A 20,200-nucleotide genomic window follows, 5' to 3' on the forward strand; every position below is an offset into this window, starting at 1 on the left:
TTAGATGGTGGTAGTGGCAGTCGTTTATACCCAGGGGGAGGAACAGCCACATGTGGCATTAGCCTAATAGATCACTTAATGCCTGATACGTTGAGAGAAAGTCAGGTGGAACATGGTAGGGAACTCAAAAAAAGTGGTGCAGCTTTAACAGGCAAATGTAAATGTGGCAAATTAAGTTAGTATCAAAAATTCTAAATAAATTATCTAAATGAATTATTGGTGAATCTTATTTCCTGTTATTTATATACTGTGGTTTACATTTCCTTTGTGCTTTGCAGAGATTATAAATTAGCCACATTAGCCCCTGCCCAAGTAGAGTTTACAATCTAAGGTCCCAATCACACACACTATGGGCAATTTAGTTAGAAACCAATTTACTTGCCTGTATGTTTTTAGACTGTTTTTAGACTGTGGGGAAAAATGCATGCAGACACTGGGAGAGCTGCCCTTGCAGTGGCTGGGATTTTATTCAGGACCCCAATGCTACAAGGAAGAAGTGTATTTTAAGAAAATCCACAAACAGGATACAGTTCTTAAAATTGGCATTCCTGGCACAAACTGGAGTTCTGACTGAAAATGGTGTCGGTTGAAAACAAGAATGACAGTATATCTTTTTGGAATTAGTTTTAGGGGCCTTTCTGCTTCATACAGTTTTAGCTTTCCATGTCCTTTAATTCATACAGTAATGAAATTGCTTACATGTTAACAGTGACATCTGGTGGCAGGTCACGGTGAAAAAGAATACCAAAGAATCAAATGGCACACAGGTAAGGCAAGGTCAAAAACACACGGAATGAAATAGCATACAGGCAGATAGCATGGAGACAGGACAAACAACTACCACAGATAGCATATAGGTATTCATCCCATTTGCACAAAAATAGAGCATGTCTCTTACAGACACATACAGTGAATGCTGTAGTTTTAAAGGTTTTTAGAGTAAAGTTGCATGTCAACTTTGCCTAAAATAGCTGCAGTTAGAATCACCTTCATGTTTATCACTGAAAGTTTCAAAGCTTTTATCATGCCACTTATATCTCAATGTTTTCTGGATATCCCAGGGGGGAACAGTTATTTTGGTTAAAATGCTCATCCCATAGTTGATCAACCGCTTCATCTGTAGTGCTGAAGCTGTTGCAGACTGATTTGAATGGATTTAGCTTGAATGTTTTTTGTCAACTCTATAATGAATTGATGTTTTAAATGTAGTTCAATTTGTTAGTGTAAGTAAAGTTGCTGGAACTATAGTTTATTTTATAATACTTTGCTTCTTTATTTACTTTACTGTGCTAGGTTAAGCATGGCTCTTCAAGAAAAGCAACACCTTCTAAACTTTGCTGATATATTTGATGAAGATGAAGCACAGAGATCCTTTCTCATGTCCAAACCCACTTGCTTCCTCATTGTCGGCAAACCTGTAAGATTTCTGTGTTTATAAAACTGAGACACCCCTAAAGGTTTGGTTGCAGATTTGGCCTGATATATTAAATACAAATGAGGACCAGATATAAAAAAATAGAGAGGGCTCCTAGCAGTGAAGAAAGTCTGTACTTAATCTAAGAAGTAAAAAAAACTAAAAAAAAAATCAGGAATATTCATACAACTGTCAGCTCTACTTGACAGCTTTTGTCTGTTGGTGGGATGCTGTAAATCAACAATAGCTGGTCAACACTGAAGTCCATTTTAAAAATATGTAAGAACTGTAGTTTCTTCTTATATTCTGATTTCTTAGGGTTCTGATACTAATTATTTTTCTGGCCTCCCTTTCTCAGAAATATCAGGTCAGGCCAGGATTTACATACTGCTGTGTGTCCAATTGCCCTTACGCTTATTTCAGAAGTTTTGGTGAAATCAAGTGAATATATGCCTCTGTTTTTTTCAGCAAGTGATAACATTTCTTTCTTTGCAGGGCACTGGAAAAGCCACTTTAGGGAAGATGATTTCCCAGGCATGGAACTGTATTTTTATTGAGGGTAATATAAATGTATAGATTGCATTCATTTGTATATTGGTATTAATTGTAACTTAACTATTTTAACATTGAATTGTCTCACAAAGAAAAACAAAAGAACTATATTGTCATAGTTTAAAAACATTGCCCTCACAGTTATCTTATTTGCTGGTCAAATATGAAATGTAATACAAGAGTACAATGTAAATAGATTTAGAGACCAGTTTATTTCATCCTCCTTATTAAATACTAGCAATAGTGAGCATGTTGGTCTGAACAAAACGTTTATCTGTGTATTGGGCTACCACATCACCAGAGGCACTTCACCCCAGAACCAAGGATTTGCTTGCTGCATTGAGCAATGCTATTTCTTAAACTCTATGTGTTCAAGGGCAATGTTTAATTCTCTGGAATAGGCACTTAAAAGGAACCTGCAAAGATACAGAATAAGAAAAATATTGAAACGGTAAGGCTGACGGGGGTAAAAAGTATTTTCCCTGATAGACATAGCCTTGCTATGAATGGACAGTGTTGTGGATAGCTTGTTGGTCAAGGCATAGACAGTTATGAGGTGCGGCAGGTTTGTGTAAGGTTCCATGAAATTTTAAAATATTATATTTCTTTTCCTGTTCTTGCATTTTGATGTTAACACAAATAATACTCTAATTTTTCAAAACAAGTTTCTGAGGCTTCAAGTGTGAGAAATAAATAAGTAAATCAGAACTGTTACGCTGGCAGTTCAACTCCCAGCATCCACCATGCAGCATCATGTCCTCTGAATGCTGGTAGCTGTAGTCCAACAAATGGGATACAGAGATTATCATGAAAATTAAAGATATAGAAAAAATTACTGGAATAAAGTAATGGTATTTGTACATAAATCAAAGTCCTACCAGGGGCCCCATTGCTCTACTATACAATCAGCTATACCTATATATTATAGTATATAATATACATTACTAGTGCTCTGAAGTTAGAAAAATGCACAGTTTTGGTTTTTGTACACTTTTGGTATGATATCTCTGTTTTATTTATGTTTTGATTTCTTACAGCTAAGGAATTGATTACTGATCATATCAAAAGAGGAACAGATCAGGGCAATAAGGTGAGTGACATTTACTGTGGAAATACATTCTGCCAGTTGCTGTTCATATCTATCAATTGATATACTCCTTTTTATAATCATAAACCGGAATGTAGGTCTGTATCCAGCAACTGTTTTTTATAAAGTGAGGAAGATGGATATGAGGGTAGTGTTGTAACATATTCTACAAACATTTCATAAGCATTTTATGGACTTGTTTAATTTTTCTAACAAGAAACATGTATTAATATAGAGCCAGCAAGTTACACAGCGCTTTAATTTATAACAAGCATGGTATTTACAATGATGTAACAAATAAGGGTGAGAGAATAACTCAATGGGGCAACCCCAGTAAATATAATCACTAACCTTAGACCAACCTGGGATACTATTCCTGTTCAGTATCCTTGGCACCATACATGTGCTATAGAGTCAACATTGGTATTTAAAGTTGAACATTTTACGCTACTGCACATGGTGCTGTGTTGTGACAGGAATAGATCCCAGTCTACGGTCAGGGATGCTGCTGCCATGAGGCGAGTTGAGAAAGTCACCTTAGAAGGCTGGCAAAAAAGTCACTTCTGGTAACTTTAAGAGCCAAAATTCCAATTTTTAAATCAAAATTTCGTCTCTTCTAATGCGGAGAGTGCAATTGCACTCTCCTGTCCTCCCTTAACCCCATGCTGTAAGCATAGGGGGAGCGGCAAAGATAAGGCTGCCTCAGGGTGGCAAGGGGTATAGAAATGCCTCTCTTTAAGGTTGGCATTTGTCCTTTTATTTTTATTAAGCATTATAAAACTATTCAACTCATTTTTCATATATAGGGCCAGATTCAATTCAGTAAAGGTTTATCAAGTGAAAAATCATGAGATTCAATTTGAGTTGCAATTCAATTCAGAAAACCTTATCTCGCAGTTCATCAAGTGAAAACTCTTTTGAAGTCTATGGAAAAAAGCTCGAACTGAATTTGGAGAAAAGTTTTTCTCCTCAAGTTGAATCTTGTTCATGAGTTTTCATGTGATAAACCATGAGAGAACTTTTTCTCACTAAATTGAATCTTTTCTCAGGTCACTTTCTATTGTAGTTAATTTTCACAAGTATAATATAGGAATGAAACACATAATAAACTTTAGTAATTCAGGGCTAATGTAATGTATTTTTTATCTGAATTATGTGTGTGCCTGTGTTATGTGAAAAAGAGTACAAATATAAAATAATTTATCAATATTATTAATATTGTAACACATTAAATTGCAGATGCAGGAGCTCCTTTATCAGGGCTTGAGCATTCCTGAGGAACTGGTAACACATTTAATTTTGGACAAGATAAATTCTCCAGAGGTTGCTCATCTTGGTAAGTTTTTGGTCCCTGTTCAGTCTACATTTATCGTGCAACATACAAAGCTCTGTGGCAACTATGTCAAATATTGAATGCAGAGCCCAGTAGCGTAACTTTGGGGCTCTGCCTCCCCACACAAAATTTTTTTACAGGCCTACCCCTAGCTCTGAAATCACTGTTGACCCTGTGGGCCCCCTATACAGAGAAAGCAGACCCGGACTTCCTCCCAAGGGCATGGCGTCTGCTTCCTGTATTGTTACACCACTGGCAGCTGTAAAAATAACTAAGGTTGGCAGTTGAATGGGCTACAAAAGTTTAAGAGTAGTGAGATGTATAAAGCTGGCCATTGATGTGCAGATTTTATTCTTTGTGCGACAAACACTGTTTGTTCAGTCTGACGATCTACCATTAAATATTCAGATTAAAATAAGTAGGAAAAATAACAAATCAGACGATGTTTAGCCCATTAATTGACAGCCAGCAATCGTACGAAAGTTATGTCTGGCAAATATTAGTGACAACTCCCATTGATATGGGATAGGCAATACATGTAGAGATATCATTGTCAGCCGATACAAATCCTGAACGACGGATTGCCATGGTACGAAAAATAGCGGGACACTCCACACACACAGTCCAAAAATCGTACAAACCTTTGTTTTGTACGACCGTATCTTTGTGTCTATGGCCATCTTAAGGATTCTTGGTTTACTGTTAAAGAAAAAACTTTTGTTTGTATAAAAAGTGCTCTCCGAAACTTTATTGTAAATTGGAGTGTTACTTTATAGGCGTTTCTTTAACAAGTTCTGTCGAAGGAATGCCTTAACTTCTGTTCTTGATCTGAGCTTGACTTCTGTTGGAATTTTGTTTTTGTTTTCTGACTATATTGACCCAACCAATTTTCTTAATTACCATATACTACTACATGAAAGGTATATTTTTTATGAAAATGGTTTTCTTAGATGAAGCGGTGTTTTGCATTTGGGCTCATATATTTTTATAGAGTCCTGTACAGGGGTTTAATTTCCCTTTAATAAGCATTTATTATTATTGATGTTTAGGGATGCACCAAATCCAGGATTCGGTTCGGGATTTGGCCCTTTTCAGCAGGATTCGGCCGAATCCTTCTGTCCGGCCGAACCGAATCCTAATTTGCATATTCAAATTAGGTGCGGAGAGGGAAATCGCGTGACTTTTTGTCACAAAACAAGGAAGTAAAAAATGTTTTTCCCTTCTCACCCCTAATTTGCAAATGCAAATTAAGATTCGGATTCGGTTCGTTATTCGGCGAATCCTTAGTGAAGGCCAAATCCAAAATAGTGGATTCGGTGCATCCCATTCCCTATTAATGTTACACCACTGAAATATTCTAGTTATTGCTATATCCTATAAAAATAATTCCTTTGTGTTACAGGATACGTGCTATGTGGGTTTCCCTCTATATGTGAAGAATATATAAAGATCTCCCAACAAATTGAACTGATTAAAAATTTCAAGTTAACCCCAGATATTATAATTAATATTAAGGTAAGATGACTATGAAGATTTTCATTCAGACGTTTCACTACTCATCCGAGCAGCTTCTTCAGTTCAACTGATGAGTAGTGAAACATCTTCAATGATTACTCAGCAAGTCCAGTTGTTTTTAGATTTACCTATACTAGATAAAATATTAAGTTAACTTTAACAAATGTAATATATTATTCATGGCATGGATATTACTTTCAGATATAAAACTTGCAGTGATTTGAATAGAAGAAGAGGGCCACCACCTGCAGGGCCGGGCCAGGCTGGCGGGGCGCCCTAGGAAACCCGGCCGGACACCCCCCGCACGTGTGTGTGTGCATGTGCGTGCACCCGACCATGACAAAGGGGGAGAGTGACAGAGGGGAGGGAGGGGAGAGCGGCGGAGGGGAGGGTGACAGAAGGTAGGGGAGAACGACAGAGGGCTAGGTGACAGAGGGAAGGAAGGGGAGTAAGACTGGGGGGTGTGAACACGGACTAGGGGTAGGCAGAAGACAATTTTAGAGATAGCTGCCCAGTTCCCCCCTTTCATTGCGCCCTAGGCAGCTGCCTCTTCTGCCTACCCCTAGTTCTGGCCCTGACCACATGATATCTGCTGGTGGATAATGGCAAGAAAATATGTTCATCCATGTGAGCAGGTGACCCTCCAGCTGTAACTGAAAAACAACCGCTGAAGTCAATTGTTCTGTGACATGCTGGAGGGCCACATGCAGTAGCATGCCTACCTTGTCATTACCAAGTAGCATGTCAGAAAGTGGCTCTCCAGCTGTCCATGACTAACTACCTCCAGTCAGGGGTGCATGCAGGTGTTCTGTTATGTGAGAGCCCGATATGCTAATGGATACAAGCATATTCCTTAATGTGAGCAGGTGGTCTTTAAGATGTTAAAGAATTGCCTGTACCATTGGTTGGTAGGTAGTTGATCTGTAACACATGCACATCAGGAGATGGACCTCCAGCTGGACATACTAGCAGAGCTACTGCTGCAATGAAAGGAGTATGTCCTATGGGTGACTGTTGTATACAGCAGACGATGTGCAAAAAAAAGTGCAGGGGATGAGAAATATTAGCTGATATTAGGACACAATAGAATTTTAGTTTCAAGAAAATGCTGCAGTTGCACTAACCATCATGAGCAAGAACAAAGTCACACAGTTTGATGGGGCAAGGAGCAGAGAGACATGGGAGTGGGACATGATCATGTTGGAAGCAGAGAGATATGGGGGTATTACTTGGTCAGTCTAGGAGAAGGGAGACTCCTGTGCTTTTCCCGGGAGTTACTCAGTTTTCGACTCCCTACCCTGGAATCCCATCACTATATGTCATCCTCCTTGAGTTTTCCAGTTTCCCTGCCCAAATTCAATGTGCTTGTGTGCAGAAGCATTCAATGATGTCAGAGCAGCTTGTGGACAAGAACACAGAAAAAAATCTTATATATAATCATATTAGACTAACTGAAAAATCAATGTTATGTCCCCTTTAAAGCTATTTGTTGTTGGTCATACATCAAATACAAGGCAGTAGTGGATTAAATTATTCGTGCTGATTTTATTGCTTTGTGGACTATCCACTCATCTGTAGAAATAAGATGAGTGTAGCAACAATGACTTTTTTTCTCCAACCTATAGTGCCCAGATGCAGATCTAGGAACAAGACTGTGTGGCCTAAAGCAAGACCCAGGCACAGGCATTATTTATCAGAGAGAAGACTGGGATCCTGTCCTCAAAGAAAAACAGAAGAAAAAACCAGGAGGAGAAGGCGAGGAAGAAGAGGAGGGGGAGGAGGAAGAGGAAGAGTTGGAAGAAGAACAGGTATCATCTTATTACATTTATCGCAAAACTAAATATATATTAGAGTATATACTGGTTTTAGTTTTTTATATTCATGAATGTATCTCCTTACTTGGGCAACAATTATAACACCAAAAGTTGTTAGGGTTGATTATTCAGATAAAATACATTTATGAAAAACACTGTCTATTTTGATTATTTTTTTTTTTTCACTTTAAGGAAGAAGAAATGTCACTAACCGAAAAGCTTGTTTATAGGCCTGAAGACTTTCCTGAAAATGTTGATGAACGTATAAAGATATACAAAGATATTCTTCTACGCCCTGTGGAGGTAAATTTTATACAGATATTTTATATACTGCAATTATTATCTTAGCATATATTTGCCATTAAGCATTCAGCCACAACATTTTCTGCCTACCATTAGGGATGGGTGAATTTGACCCGTTTCGTTTCGACAAAAATTCGCCGCCGGCGAACTATCGCCGACGCCCATTTTTTTGACGCGCGTCTTTTTTTTACGCACGCAGGCAATACAAAGTCTATGGGTGTCATTTTTGCCGCGAAACAAGGTGAAAAAATTCACCCATCCCTACCTACCATATATTGTTACTTTTTGAGATACTTTTAATGTAAACATTTTTTGATGGGAAAAATGACCATACCCAAAATACAGATGGGTAACCTAATGATTTTTACATTGTAAAGTTTGACACTAATGCTGTGTTACATTTCAGGATCTAATGATTGACCATGATCCTCACTATCTCATAGAGCTGGATGGAAATATGAAACCACAGAACATTTTTGGAGTAAGTGTAATTCACAGGAAGGCTACTGGGTCTCTTTGTTAACAATTACTTACCTATAGTGCTGTCTTCACCTATACCAGTGGTATATAATATATCTATCTATGATGTATACACCTGCATAAAGGATTTTGTTTATGTCTGAGAATCCAAATGTCAAGTACTCTTTCAATACAATGCAAAGAAACCCACCAATGGCTCTGCTGTGCATACACTGTGCACAATTTATTTCAAGTGGCACACGTGTGTGGCCATGCGTGCCAGAATGATTTCTAGTCTGTTAAATAATACAGGTTTATTACCCAAATTTCTAGTGTATGTAGTATGATCTGTGGGTGTTTATGTCTAGTTTAGTAAATAATGCCCAAGTTGCTTTTAGGGTGCAAAGTATATAATTTCCATAGTGTGTGGTCTGTGTGTGTAGCTGTAACTCGCCAAAGATGCACTGGAAGTAGTAGATCCTCAAGGCAGGTGTCAATTTTAGAGGGCTTCCTTTTGTTTATGCATCCTGTACAACAAAAACAACCAGCATTTTGGAGCAAGGTAGAAGTACAAAGAAGGGTACATTAACATAAGAGGAACAACTGAAGAAGGGCCATGTGGTCGCAAAACATTTGATCTTTGTAAAGTGTCTATAGCACCATGGAATAAATTTGGGATCACCCTGTTTGTATTGGCTCTCATGTTACATAGCCAGTAGTCTCAATTTATCCTTTATTGCTGTAGATTACAAACTTTGACCAGTCTTTGACTGGTTTGCCTGTTCTGTGATTTATGTTCCTGCTTTAAAGGGGACCTGTCACCCTAAGAAATAATTTCAAATTCTTTTCTATCATGTTAGTTAAGCATAATAAACTTTACTTACACTTTATTCATTATTTAAATTTTGTTTCCTTCTGTCTTGGAATTATACAATTACAGCAAGCAGGCAGCAGCCATTTTGTGTACACGGTTATTAAGGGAAATTGTGTATCACCCCAAAATCTTGTGTATGAACCAGAATGAGGGACCTAATGTCCATGTGCAGTGCCCTACACAATTATAGAGCCTGAGGAGGGAAGGGGGAATGTGAGGAGAGCAGTGACATGTAGGAAGTGCTGAATGGAAAGTGAAAGTAATTGACTGCCCCTCCTCTATGCCACGGGCATAGAGGCGGGGCAGGTAATATTTGATTGACAGTTTAGATATTTAAACACCTTTATAACAGGTATGGATGTTTTAATGAAAACATTTTTGGGGGTTTCATATTTAATTTGCAAAGGACTTTAATTATGCAGCTTTTTATGTGTAGGTGACAGGTCCACTTTAAAGACTGTGCTACAGAATGTATCATAACTATTATTTTTTCAAATATTGCTGATAAACTATGAATTTTTACTGCAGGTAGTAATAATTTGATGTAATTTCAGACAGTATTATCCCGTCTTGAATCTTTGGGGCTTCGGGTTGGATCAGTTGTGACGAGGTTGCAGAATTCTGAGGAAGAAGATACACTGCAGGAAACAGGTGGTGTAAGTTCTTTTCTTTTTACATAAAGATTACGATATAGTAATAGACTGAAAATATGCAAGCCCATCAAGTTTAACTTATTTTCAAATAATTAATACTGGAACACGAAGGCAACTGGTATATCAGAAATATTACTACGATGATTAAATGGTAAAATTCATGCCATTGTTGTTTTAGTGCTATTCTTATCTGTCTTACTAGATAACTATGCATGTGAAAGTCTAAACCAGTCATTCTGGATGCCACAGGGATGTAAAGGAATAATCTTCATCCATAATTCCTTAAAGGAGATCTAAACTGAAAATACATAATTAATGTTTTATATTTACATACATACAGTTGAATCGGTGTGTTAAAAGCAACACATTTGCAAATGGTAATGCACAATTACATTTTATTTCAAACACTTAAAAACTAAAAAAATAATTGTGCTAAAGTTTGGACAACCTTCCACTTGTACAGTGGTAAACAGATTTTGCATTGTTGTGTTATGTTGACAATTGCAGAGCTTAATTAAATCTCTGACATCAGCCAATAAGCTGAAAAGGGGGTAGCTCCTACAAAAAAACAGTGATACGAAACATAACTACCATGATCCAAACTGAACTGAAGGGTTTGGAATGGCCCTCACAATCCTTAAGCATCAATAAAATGCTGAGGTAGATTTTAAACATGCAAAACGGCCCAAAAAGGTAACGGATTTAGAAGTGACCTGTAAGGAAAGGTGGGCATAAAATTCCTACAACTAGAAGTGAAAGAGGCAAATTTACTTATGTGCGAATTTCTGCTTCTGGAAACTTCGCCATACTTTGCGTAACTTCATCAGACATTATTTCATAGTGAATGTGCATATTTATCAAGATGCAAAACAATGAACGCTGGTGTACTTTCAGAGTGAAAATTCGGCAGCGTGAAAGTTTCTTTTCTTTAGTGTTACTTTCTTACTAGCGAAACTTACACTTATATCAATTTAAATATGGCGGATACATACAGGTCATATGTATGTCTTTATTAGTGATGTTGGGGAAATGTGGTCACTTATTAAAAATGTCCAAGGAAGAAAAAAAAAAGACAAAATAGATCCTCTACTGTTCTAGACATGAGACTAAAACAAATGTGGCATCAGCTTCAAATGGTTAAAAAAGTGTAAATAACATATACAGTATTTAACAGTTACTACTTGTAAACATAATCCCACATTTAAATACGAAAAAAACCTCATTTTGTCTTTTTTTTTAACTTTTTTGGAATACAGGATATGATGTCACTGGCATAATAATGTTGAGGATTTAGCTTCATCCTATCAATTCCTAGTGAAATAGATTTTGGGTAATGTATTGGAAAATTCACATTTTCCAATACACAAAGGTTCGTCTGGCAAAACAACGTGAATTGTATTCTTTGCCTTTTAGTAAATTGGTGATGTCCCTGCAAATTGTCGTTTTGTTGAATTTTTGCTAAAAAAAACACCCTTCACCCCTTAGTAGCCCAAAAAGCTCTTAGCTGGTATACAAGCATTTAAGCATTATACATAACAAACCATGGGTTGAAAAAAAACATTGGTACAGCAGGATCAAAACATGGTTAAGAGTTTAAAAAAAACTAGAACCTCTCCTAGTATCATAATAATGTCTGTTTGAAGAATACACTTTTTTACCCTACAGGAGCAACTCCTGCGATTACTGGCATCTAGCTCTTTGATTGCCCCAAGATATAGGTGGCGCAGAAGCAGATGGGGTCAGACATGTCCTGTTGCTTTAAAGGAAGGATATATTAAAAGAGGACTAGCAGAGCATGCTGTTAGGTAAGCATAGTTTGGTTAACTACATTTACTCAGATATTCTTTCTTGTGCTGACCTTTTTGTTTCTTATTCCAGTTTTTTAGATAAAATGTATTTGATGTCTTCAGAAGAGGCACTTAGGAAATTTATGCAAAATCCTCGTCAATATCTCCTTCCTCCTATGCCACTGCCACCTTGTAAAGTAGCAGTGGTTGGACCAAAGTGCTCTGGAAAAACCACCCTTTGTAATTTGGTAGCCAGAAATTATGCTGGAAAGGTAACTTTTCAAGAGAGATTGATTGCATTTAAAGGGGAATTATTGCAAAAATTTAAATTGTATATACGATTTATCATACTGGTATAAGAAGCTTTATAAATATAATCAATAAAAAAATCTGTATCATTTCTGAAATAATCAAGTTTATCTTCACTATTCCTCTATCAGAATTTTTTTCTCTTCATGCAAGAGTTGGGTGTCAGATTTTTATCGACAGATCAAATATATATTTTAGGGGGGCTCCCTTTCCAGGTGTATTAGAGCTAACACAAAAAAAAACAACTCCAACTCAAATAAAATGTAACAAAATAACTGACTTTGGCACAAACCCTGCATGTAGGGAAACAAGACTACAGGCATAACAGTACATTCTGTTCTATGAAGGGCTAAACTAGTAATGAGTCTGTTTAATAATACTTATAATTCACGCTAATGATAGTTTCCCTTTATTCATTTGTCTAGGTCCTTGATATGTCTCTGCTTATAAAACCATTTGCTGAAGAAGCAAAGAAAAATGTTATAGAAAAGGTTATGGAAGAAGCAACTGAACTGGCAATTAAAACAGTGAAAATTAAGCTACAAGAAGAGAGGATTATGAAAGAACAAGGTACATTTGTTTGTAGCTGCATCAATTCAGCTGCATTGTTGGTTTCTATCGAACAGCATTGCTGGTGTCCATAAAATAGCCAAAAAAAATTAAAAGCCCTCTGCACAAAGTAGGGAAAGTTTATTACAGAGTAATACGCAATATGTTGGCGCTATATAAATACATGTTAATAATAATGTTCATAATAACTTTTATTTATTCATTGATTATTATGGTAAGGATGAATCCAGTGAAAAATCATTCTTCTGCTAATATATTTACTTCCTATTGGATTTCAATGCAATTGTAAACAAAAATGAAGTTACAAGAACAAAATAACTATGTGATGCTTTATATTGTAGAGGACTCACTTATGAATTCATATGCAAAGTGAAAAGTTCAAAAGTAAATCAACATTTTTTTAACTTCAGTGCAGCATATTTCACAGAACTCCATCATAATGCTGAACAAACACTAAATCGGATGCACTTGATGCATTAATATGGATGCAAAGTAGAGGCTGATTGATAAATTACACACAAGTTACAACGCATACTATACACAGAAACATTTACATGAATTCAATTCTGACATATCCCTATTGTGCCTATGGTGTGGTGATGAGGAGGGGACCTTTATCCACTTGATATTGGAAAGCAAACAACTCCATGACTTATGACCCAAAATTGTTGATTAAATGAATAAACTACCTAAAGTGAATATGTGTTCTATTAAAAAAAGTAAAAAAAAATTCTAGCAAACATGTCTACCTTAGGTATCACAGAAGCCTTTTTTCTGGCCATAAAACTCATAATTACTAACTATAATGAATGAAACAATACAAATTGAGAAACTAGAGGAGAATTAAAAGACCAAAATTGCTCAAATTATACATTAATTAACTCTGTGTTTCCGCTATATGTGTTACAGTCTTAGTTGTACAGGTAGTATGTCTGTAATCCTTACTTTTCAGTAAACTTTGCCTGAATTTACAACATGATTTTTCCTCTGCAGTTGTGTTAAAATGGTTTCACTTGCATTGCATGGCACAACGATACTAACGGCATTGTGTCTAATATACTTGATATACGTCAGTTGTGGCTGTTGATGCAGCCCAGTAAACTTCCCAGTAAACAGAGCCTGCATCTTAAAAATAGTATTTAGCCATTAGACATTTTGGTGCAACTAACCAGCAGAGAACAGCAAAATGATGGCAGCATCAATCATTACACCTATGTATGATGTTCTAGAGGACAATAAGAAGAATGTTAATGAGGCAAGCACTTCCAACAGTATAGAATGCCGTCTCACTCTACTTGAAAAGCAGATGGCAGCATTGGATCTCTGGCCTTATTCAAAGGAAGCACCCAAAACAATGTTGGGAGAAAAGATCAAGTCTAGCTTCCTAATGCACTTTTGGGAAGTTACCCAGCTAAAAAGTAAGACAGAAGTCAATACAGATGGACTCTCCATGGCTATGAATATGATTCAGGAGTTAGCGGCCATAGTTAGAAAACTCAGGGAATCCCAGAAGGAAATGGAGTGCCAAATCTGCACTTTAAAGGATATGGATATAAAATATGGAAATTTAGAGAGTGAGTTGTATAAAGCACAAGAATCTCTGGGTTTTGTACAGAATGACATGTTAGAACAATTAAAGCAAATTGAGATGATGAAAGACAATGCAAAACCTGAAAATGAAAAAACAAAAAGAGAGCCTTCAACAACACAAGCACAGATGGCTAAAGGGAAAAAAACTGGAAGTGAAGTAATCATTAAGCTACAAAATGACCTGATGAGCCTTCAAAAAAGAGTATCAGATCTTGAAGAGAGGTTGGAAAAATACTCCAGCTCAAATGAAATTCAAAAGCTTATGAAATCTGTCAAAAAAGATAAGACAGTAGTGAGAGATAATGTGGATCCAACAAGGGTACCTATTAAAGCAGAGACTCACACTGATACTTTCGTCGACCCTTGCCCATCAAAACACTCACAGAAGTTGAGTGCCAAAAAAACACCTACTCCTGTGCAGCCATCTGGGACTAACAATTTGAATCTCACTAGTAGGAAGTCTGTGAAGACTAGAAAGATTAGTCAAAAGACTGATTCTAATCCACCCAGTGAAGGGCTTGTTATTAATCTTCCATTGTGCAGATCTTCCCACCCAACTAAGGAGACCAGCCCTCAAACTACAACTCATGAGCGGCAAAGCAAAAATCCTAAGGGCTTTACACAAGAGACTTTAGATTATAGCTATATATCCAAAATCCAGAGAAATGACAGGTGCTACAAAATGGGTTATTCTTTTTCCCATTGTTTGAAGCAGAATAATATCAAGGCCAAAATGGATTCCAAGGATGATTTTACACACACATTGGCTAATGTGCCTGATACTTGGAACAATGATAGTATTCACACTGTCACCTATTCACTTTCCCACCTTTCCAAGAGAGTTAACTTCAAGCCTTTTATTCCTGAGACACACATTGAAGAACTTGATATTGGCCCAAATTTTCTGCATTCTGTAGTTCCTGCTATTTCTACCGAGTCTTCCCAAAATTCTACTACAACTTGTAAAAACAATGCTGCTTCCACCCAGCACAAATTTGTCAGCACTATTGGAACCCTGCAAACCCTATGGAACTAATAGGTTTGTGCTTGAAATACTTAAATTATGTTCTTATATGAATATAATAAACATTGGATTTTATTGTGTCATTTGTATAGATGTATCTAATGTAAAAGAAGGACTTTTTCATCTTTCTAGGCTGTACAATTACTAATAACATTTGTGGAGGTACATATTATTAATTATGTATCTTCTTTATAACTGCATGGGAAATTATAAATGGTGGTCCTTACAACTTTCTAGGTTTTGTGTTGAGGCAAAAGATGAAGGGAAGCTATGTGCAACCCATAAAGGCATTTGAAAAACACATTACAGGTCACTGTTCATATGCCTTGTGTAATGTGTGTGGATATAAAAATTTAAAACTGTGCAGGGGCTGTGATGGACTCCACAGGAGGATCCACTAACACCCCCCTTTTCCCTACTGACAGATGGAGTATATCAAGAAATATAGTCCAAGTTGCTTTTTTAATTCCTAACCCATTGTTAGGAATTAAAAATTAGGTATTAAAGGACATGTAAATCCTACATTTTCATAACATGTATTTTCATCGGGCACATCTCCCCCACCTCCCCCACAGCATTTGTACTGCACATATCCCCTGTGTTTGCCAGCACAATCACATTTTCTTAAAACAAATAGCAACTATCACCCAGCACCATTTTTCCTCTGATGCATCATCAGTGACATTTACATCTGCAAACAGAACATGTGCACTGTAGTTCACGCAATGAAGGATGCAGAGTTACACAGGCACAACTTATTTTGATAAAAACTAATTCTGCTTGAATTGAGCACTGTGATGGTGAAACTGAACATAATTAGGAGCAGACAGCTAGAGCATAGTTTCTATGTGAATCAGCAATGCCATCTCTTCATTAGCTGCTAAACTGGAGGGCAAGTCACAGTTGAGAAGAAATGAGCATGCTCAGTAGTCATCGTAAATTTCCAAGGTAGGTGGGTTAGAGGAGGAGAGGGAATCCTAAGTGACTAAGTGGATGCTGCAGCCTTACTATTAACCTATGCATAGCCAGAGTGATAAGTATTTAAACATTTCAAAGAGACTGTTCAATTATCACATTTTTTTTGTGCAGGGTTTACATGTCCTTTAGTACAACGCTTTGACCAAATCAGTGACCACATCAAGGCACTCATTGTGCATGAGCACTACACTGCCTAGCAGTTAAAGCATGAATAAATGGGTCAGAAACTGCTCTCAATGTGAATACAACTATGTTTCCTCCCTGTGTTTGAAGATGTAATAGAAATGTGTTCTACATCTTGGTATATGTTTTCGGTGGTGTCTGATTTGGGTTATGTATCCTCTGGGACTGTGAATGCATTGTATTTGGTACTATTTAGCAACATTCTGCTTCTTGCAATACACTTGATCCCCAGTTAATTAAAGGAACAGTAACACCAAAAAATGAAAGTGTTTTAAAGTAATGAAAATATTCTGTACTGTTGCCCTGCACTGGTAAAACTGATGAGTTTGCTTCAGAAACACTACTATAGTTCAAATAAACAAGCTGCTGTTTAGCAATGTTGGAAATTGAAAAAAGGCTATATGGCACAGGTTAAATAGTGAATAACAGATAATACCATTATGTTCTTCAGAGCTTATCTACTATCTGCTGTGTAACCTGAGCCTTTCCTCCACTGAATGGCTGCCCCCCATAGCAGCTTATTTATATAAACAATAGTAGTGTTTCTGAAGCAAACACACCAGTTTTACAAGTGCAGGGCGACATTGCATTATATTTTTATTACACCAACTAAAAAAAAATGCCCTGTCATTCACTAAGGGATCTATTTACTAACATTCAGATTTCTTTTTAGAGATTTTAGGATATTTTAAGCCATTGTTCAGCATTTTTTTCTGTTCGTACTTTTTTTATTCTAATCTTTGAATAAATTTCATGACATTCGTGGTTTTTGATAATTTGAAAATGCCTATAATTTTGATTTTAAAAAGCTCTAATACTACTAAAATTTGACCTTTAATAAATGGGCCTCCCTGTGTTCATTATGCCCTTGATATGCCCTTACTGAAGGGAGCTGTAATATCTTGCCTGGAGTTGAGCCAGGGACCTGGTGTTTCTGGGCTGTCTGACACCAGTGCTCTATGTGAGCAGACAGCTCTTGCCCTGGTTCACTTCCATTGCTATATGTGTAACTGCAAGTAGGGCAGGGCTTTGTTCAGCTCTTATCTATCTGGCCCATCTGGTCCCATGTGATCAGTATAAGCCATTAGACTGCATAAACAAACTACTGCCCTGCACTGAAACTTTGCCCAATATAGGTTCTGTTTACAGGTTCCTGGGTGTGATTACTATTATTGATAACTATGTTTGACCCTCTGTCTGATTGACTCTGATATTTCGTTGCCTGTCTTGACTCTGGCCTGTGACCTCGACTTTGCTTCTGTTCCTGATTTGGTACCGTATTGTCTGATCCTTGTTATTGACCCGGCCCGGCCCTTAACTACACTTCTTGTCCTCCGTTCCAACCACGTGTGGTTCCCTGGCTTGCCCAGAACTCTCCCCCTGGTCCTCTCACACTAAAGCTGGCCATAGACGCAATGATCGTACGATCAGACTTCCCCAAAGCTAGTGACAGTCTCCCTCTGAAAATCGTACGATCGGCAATACATGCAGAGATATTACACGCAGCAGAAATCTTTTAACCTGTCCGATCGACCAAACAACCAATCTCCGCCGGACGAGAAATGTAGGGACTCTCCACACACGGTCCGAAAATCATACGAATCCTCAAATTGTACGATCTGATCTTTGCGTCTATGGCCAGCTTAAGACCTGGCTGCATCTGATTAGCTGAGGGCTCCTCCTGAGGCCAAAGGTGGCTGCTACAGGCGGAAGACTGAGACGCAACCAGGACCTTGGGGTTTGTTCTGGGTTTGGGATTGTTACAGGAGCAAAATGGAATATCAGCACACTTCAGTTAGTCTTTGATCTCATTGAGATGATTTTCATGCATGTCCACTATATATAATTTGTTTGCCTTATATATTACTACACATGGGAACTGAGAGACTTAATGGCCTGCAAGTAGGCTCTTCTCAATTGTTCCTGTGTAGTGTTCTACTAAATTTTGCTGCACCAATGTGTCATACTGATTTCCTCAAGAGCTTGACTATACACAATTATTTTTACAGCCACCTTTCTTGCAAGCAATTTGCACCGTTATTATTTTCTTTTTCCACAGACAAACCAGAAGAAACAGAGGGAACACAAGAGCAGGAAGATCAAACGGAAATGCCAGAAACTTTAGGTACCAGCCGCTATCCATAATGACAAAAAACATGTTTTATTTCAAGAAAAAAAGTACACTGTGATGTTAGTAAATTTGTTTCTTAATTTAAATGGTAATGACACACACGGAGACCCTACAGAGTTGCATTGTAGTCAATGTCAAACATTTTTGCTTGTTCTTGCCAGGCCTGAAACAGCATATCCAGGCAGCAAAACAAGTGCTTTAAATGGGTTGTTCACTTTATTTCAGTTCAAGTTGAGTAATGAACCTCAGGGATTCTGCTCAGCAGGGTCAGAGATAAGAAATGTATCAACTAATTTATAATTTACAACAGTATACAGAATCAGTGTAATAAACATATACAGTATTATCGCGTCAAATCAAATGGCCGAACAAGTAATCTAGATGATTTTTTCTAGCTTTCATGGATAAAAAGAAAATTTCTAGTTAATGCTTTATCATTAAAAAATAATTATAGTTATTTATAATATTAATGATATAAAATCTTTTTGGATTTGCGCAAACACGATTCTGAATACAAAGTTCTGGTGGCAAGGTATAACTTTTACAAGATAAAAACTGGCATCTTTAAAGGGGTTGTTCACCTTTCAGTTAACTTTTAGTATGATGTAGTGAGTGATATTCTGAGACAATTTGCAATATTATTTAATTTATTATATGTGTTTTTTTTCTTTATTTAGCTTTTTATTCAGCAACTCTCCAGTTTGCAATATCAGCAAAGGGTCCAAATTATCCTAGCAACCATGCACTGATTTCAACAAGAGACTGTTGAATATGAATAGGAGAGGGCCTGATTAGAAAGATCAGTAATAAAAAGTAGCAATAACAATACATTTGTAGCCTTACAGATCATTTGTTTTTCGATGGGGTCAGTGACCCCCATTTGAAACTGAAAAAAATCAGAACATAAAGGCAAATAATTAAGAAAACTATTAAAAAAAGAAATAATGGGCACTGTTATCACATCTCGTGGATAGGGAGGATCCATTCCATTAAGATGACTATTTTGCCTAAGATCTTATACCTTTTTAGAACGCTCCCAATTCCAATTCCTTTAGCTGACATGTCCCGGTTTAACTCTAAAATCTTACAGTTTGTTTGGGCGAGGAAACACCCTAGAATACGCCATTCTGTATTAACTTATCCTAGGGATAAAGGTGGTCTGGGCTTACCTAATTGGCACTATTATTATAAGGCAGCCCAGATCTCCCAAATCTTAGCTTTACACTCTGTTCATGATTGCCCTCATTGGGTTGCCTTGGAGAGTTCATTCACCCTACCATATTCTCCGGCAGCATTGGTATGGTGTCCCCCTAAACAGCGACCATTAACGGGGAGTGTGTGTTTGACTCACACCCTGAAAATTTGGGACTCGGTTAGTTTGAGAAATACTTTGCTAACTGCTTGCACGCCAGCTATGCCCTTTCTAGGGAACCCCCTCTTTCGCCCAGGGTTACAGCCTTCCGCTTTTCAATGGTGGACCTCTACTAATATACGCTATTTGGGACAGTTATACACTGATACAGGACCATACTCCCCTCAACGCCTTATTGATAAATATTTCATTCCTCCTTCAGAGTATTTCCGTATGCGACAACTATTACATTTTGCCCGGTCCCAATGGATC

The 20,200-nt window shown here is 37.3% G+C and overlaps 1 protein-coding gene across 2 annotated transcripts in view; it reads left to right on the forward strand.

The window, feature by feature from the left end:
- LOC108716836 (adenylate kinase 9-like) overlaps positions 1-20,200 on the forward strand; it is a 53,352-nt gene that overhangs the window by 828 nt on the left and 32,324 nt on the right. For both annotated transcript variants that reach the window (XM_041562993.1, XM_041562994.1), the window contains exons 2-15: positions 710-767; positions 1,294-1,417; positions 1,910-1,973; positions 3,004-3,056; positions 4,293-4,389; positions 5,789-5,901; positions 7,527-7,709; positions 7,908-8,018; positions 8,425-8,499; positions 9,906-10,007; positions 11,670-11,809; positions 11,883-12,063; positions 12,526-12,670; positions 18,505-18,570. In XM_041562993.1, coding sequence (XP_041418927.1) covers positions 757-767; positions 1,294-1,417; positions 1,910-1,973; positions 3,004-3,056; positions 4,293-4,389; positions 5,789-5,901; positions 7,527-7,709; positions 7,908-8,018; positions 8,425-8,499; positions 9,906-10,007; positions 11,670-11,809; positions 11,883-12,063; positions 12,526-12,670; positions 18,505-18,570 — 1,465 coding nt within the window. In that variant the 5' untranslated portion in view covers positions 710-756. The remainder of the gene's footprint in view (positions 1-709; positions 768-1,293; positions 1,418-1,909; positions 1,974-3,003; positions 3,057-4,292; positions 4,390-5,788; positions 5,902-7,526; positions 7,710-7,907; positions 8,019-8,424; positions 8,500-9,905; positions 10,008-11,669; positions 11,810-11,882; positions 12,064-12,525; positions 12,671-18,504; positions 18,571-20,200) is intronic.

This window comes from Xenopus laevis, chromosome 5L (genome assembly GCF_017654675.1).
Source record: "Xenopus laevis strain J_2021 chromosome 5L, Xenopus_laevis_v10.1, whole genome shotgun sequence".
In the NCBI taxonomy this organism is placed as follows: Eukaryota; Metazoa; Chordata; class Amphibia; order Anura; family Pipidae; genus Xenopus; species Xenopus laevis.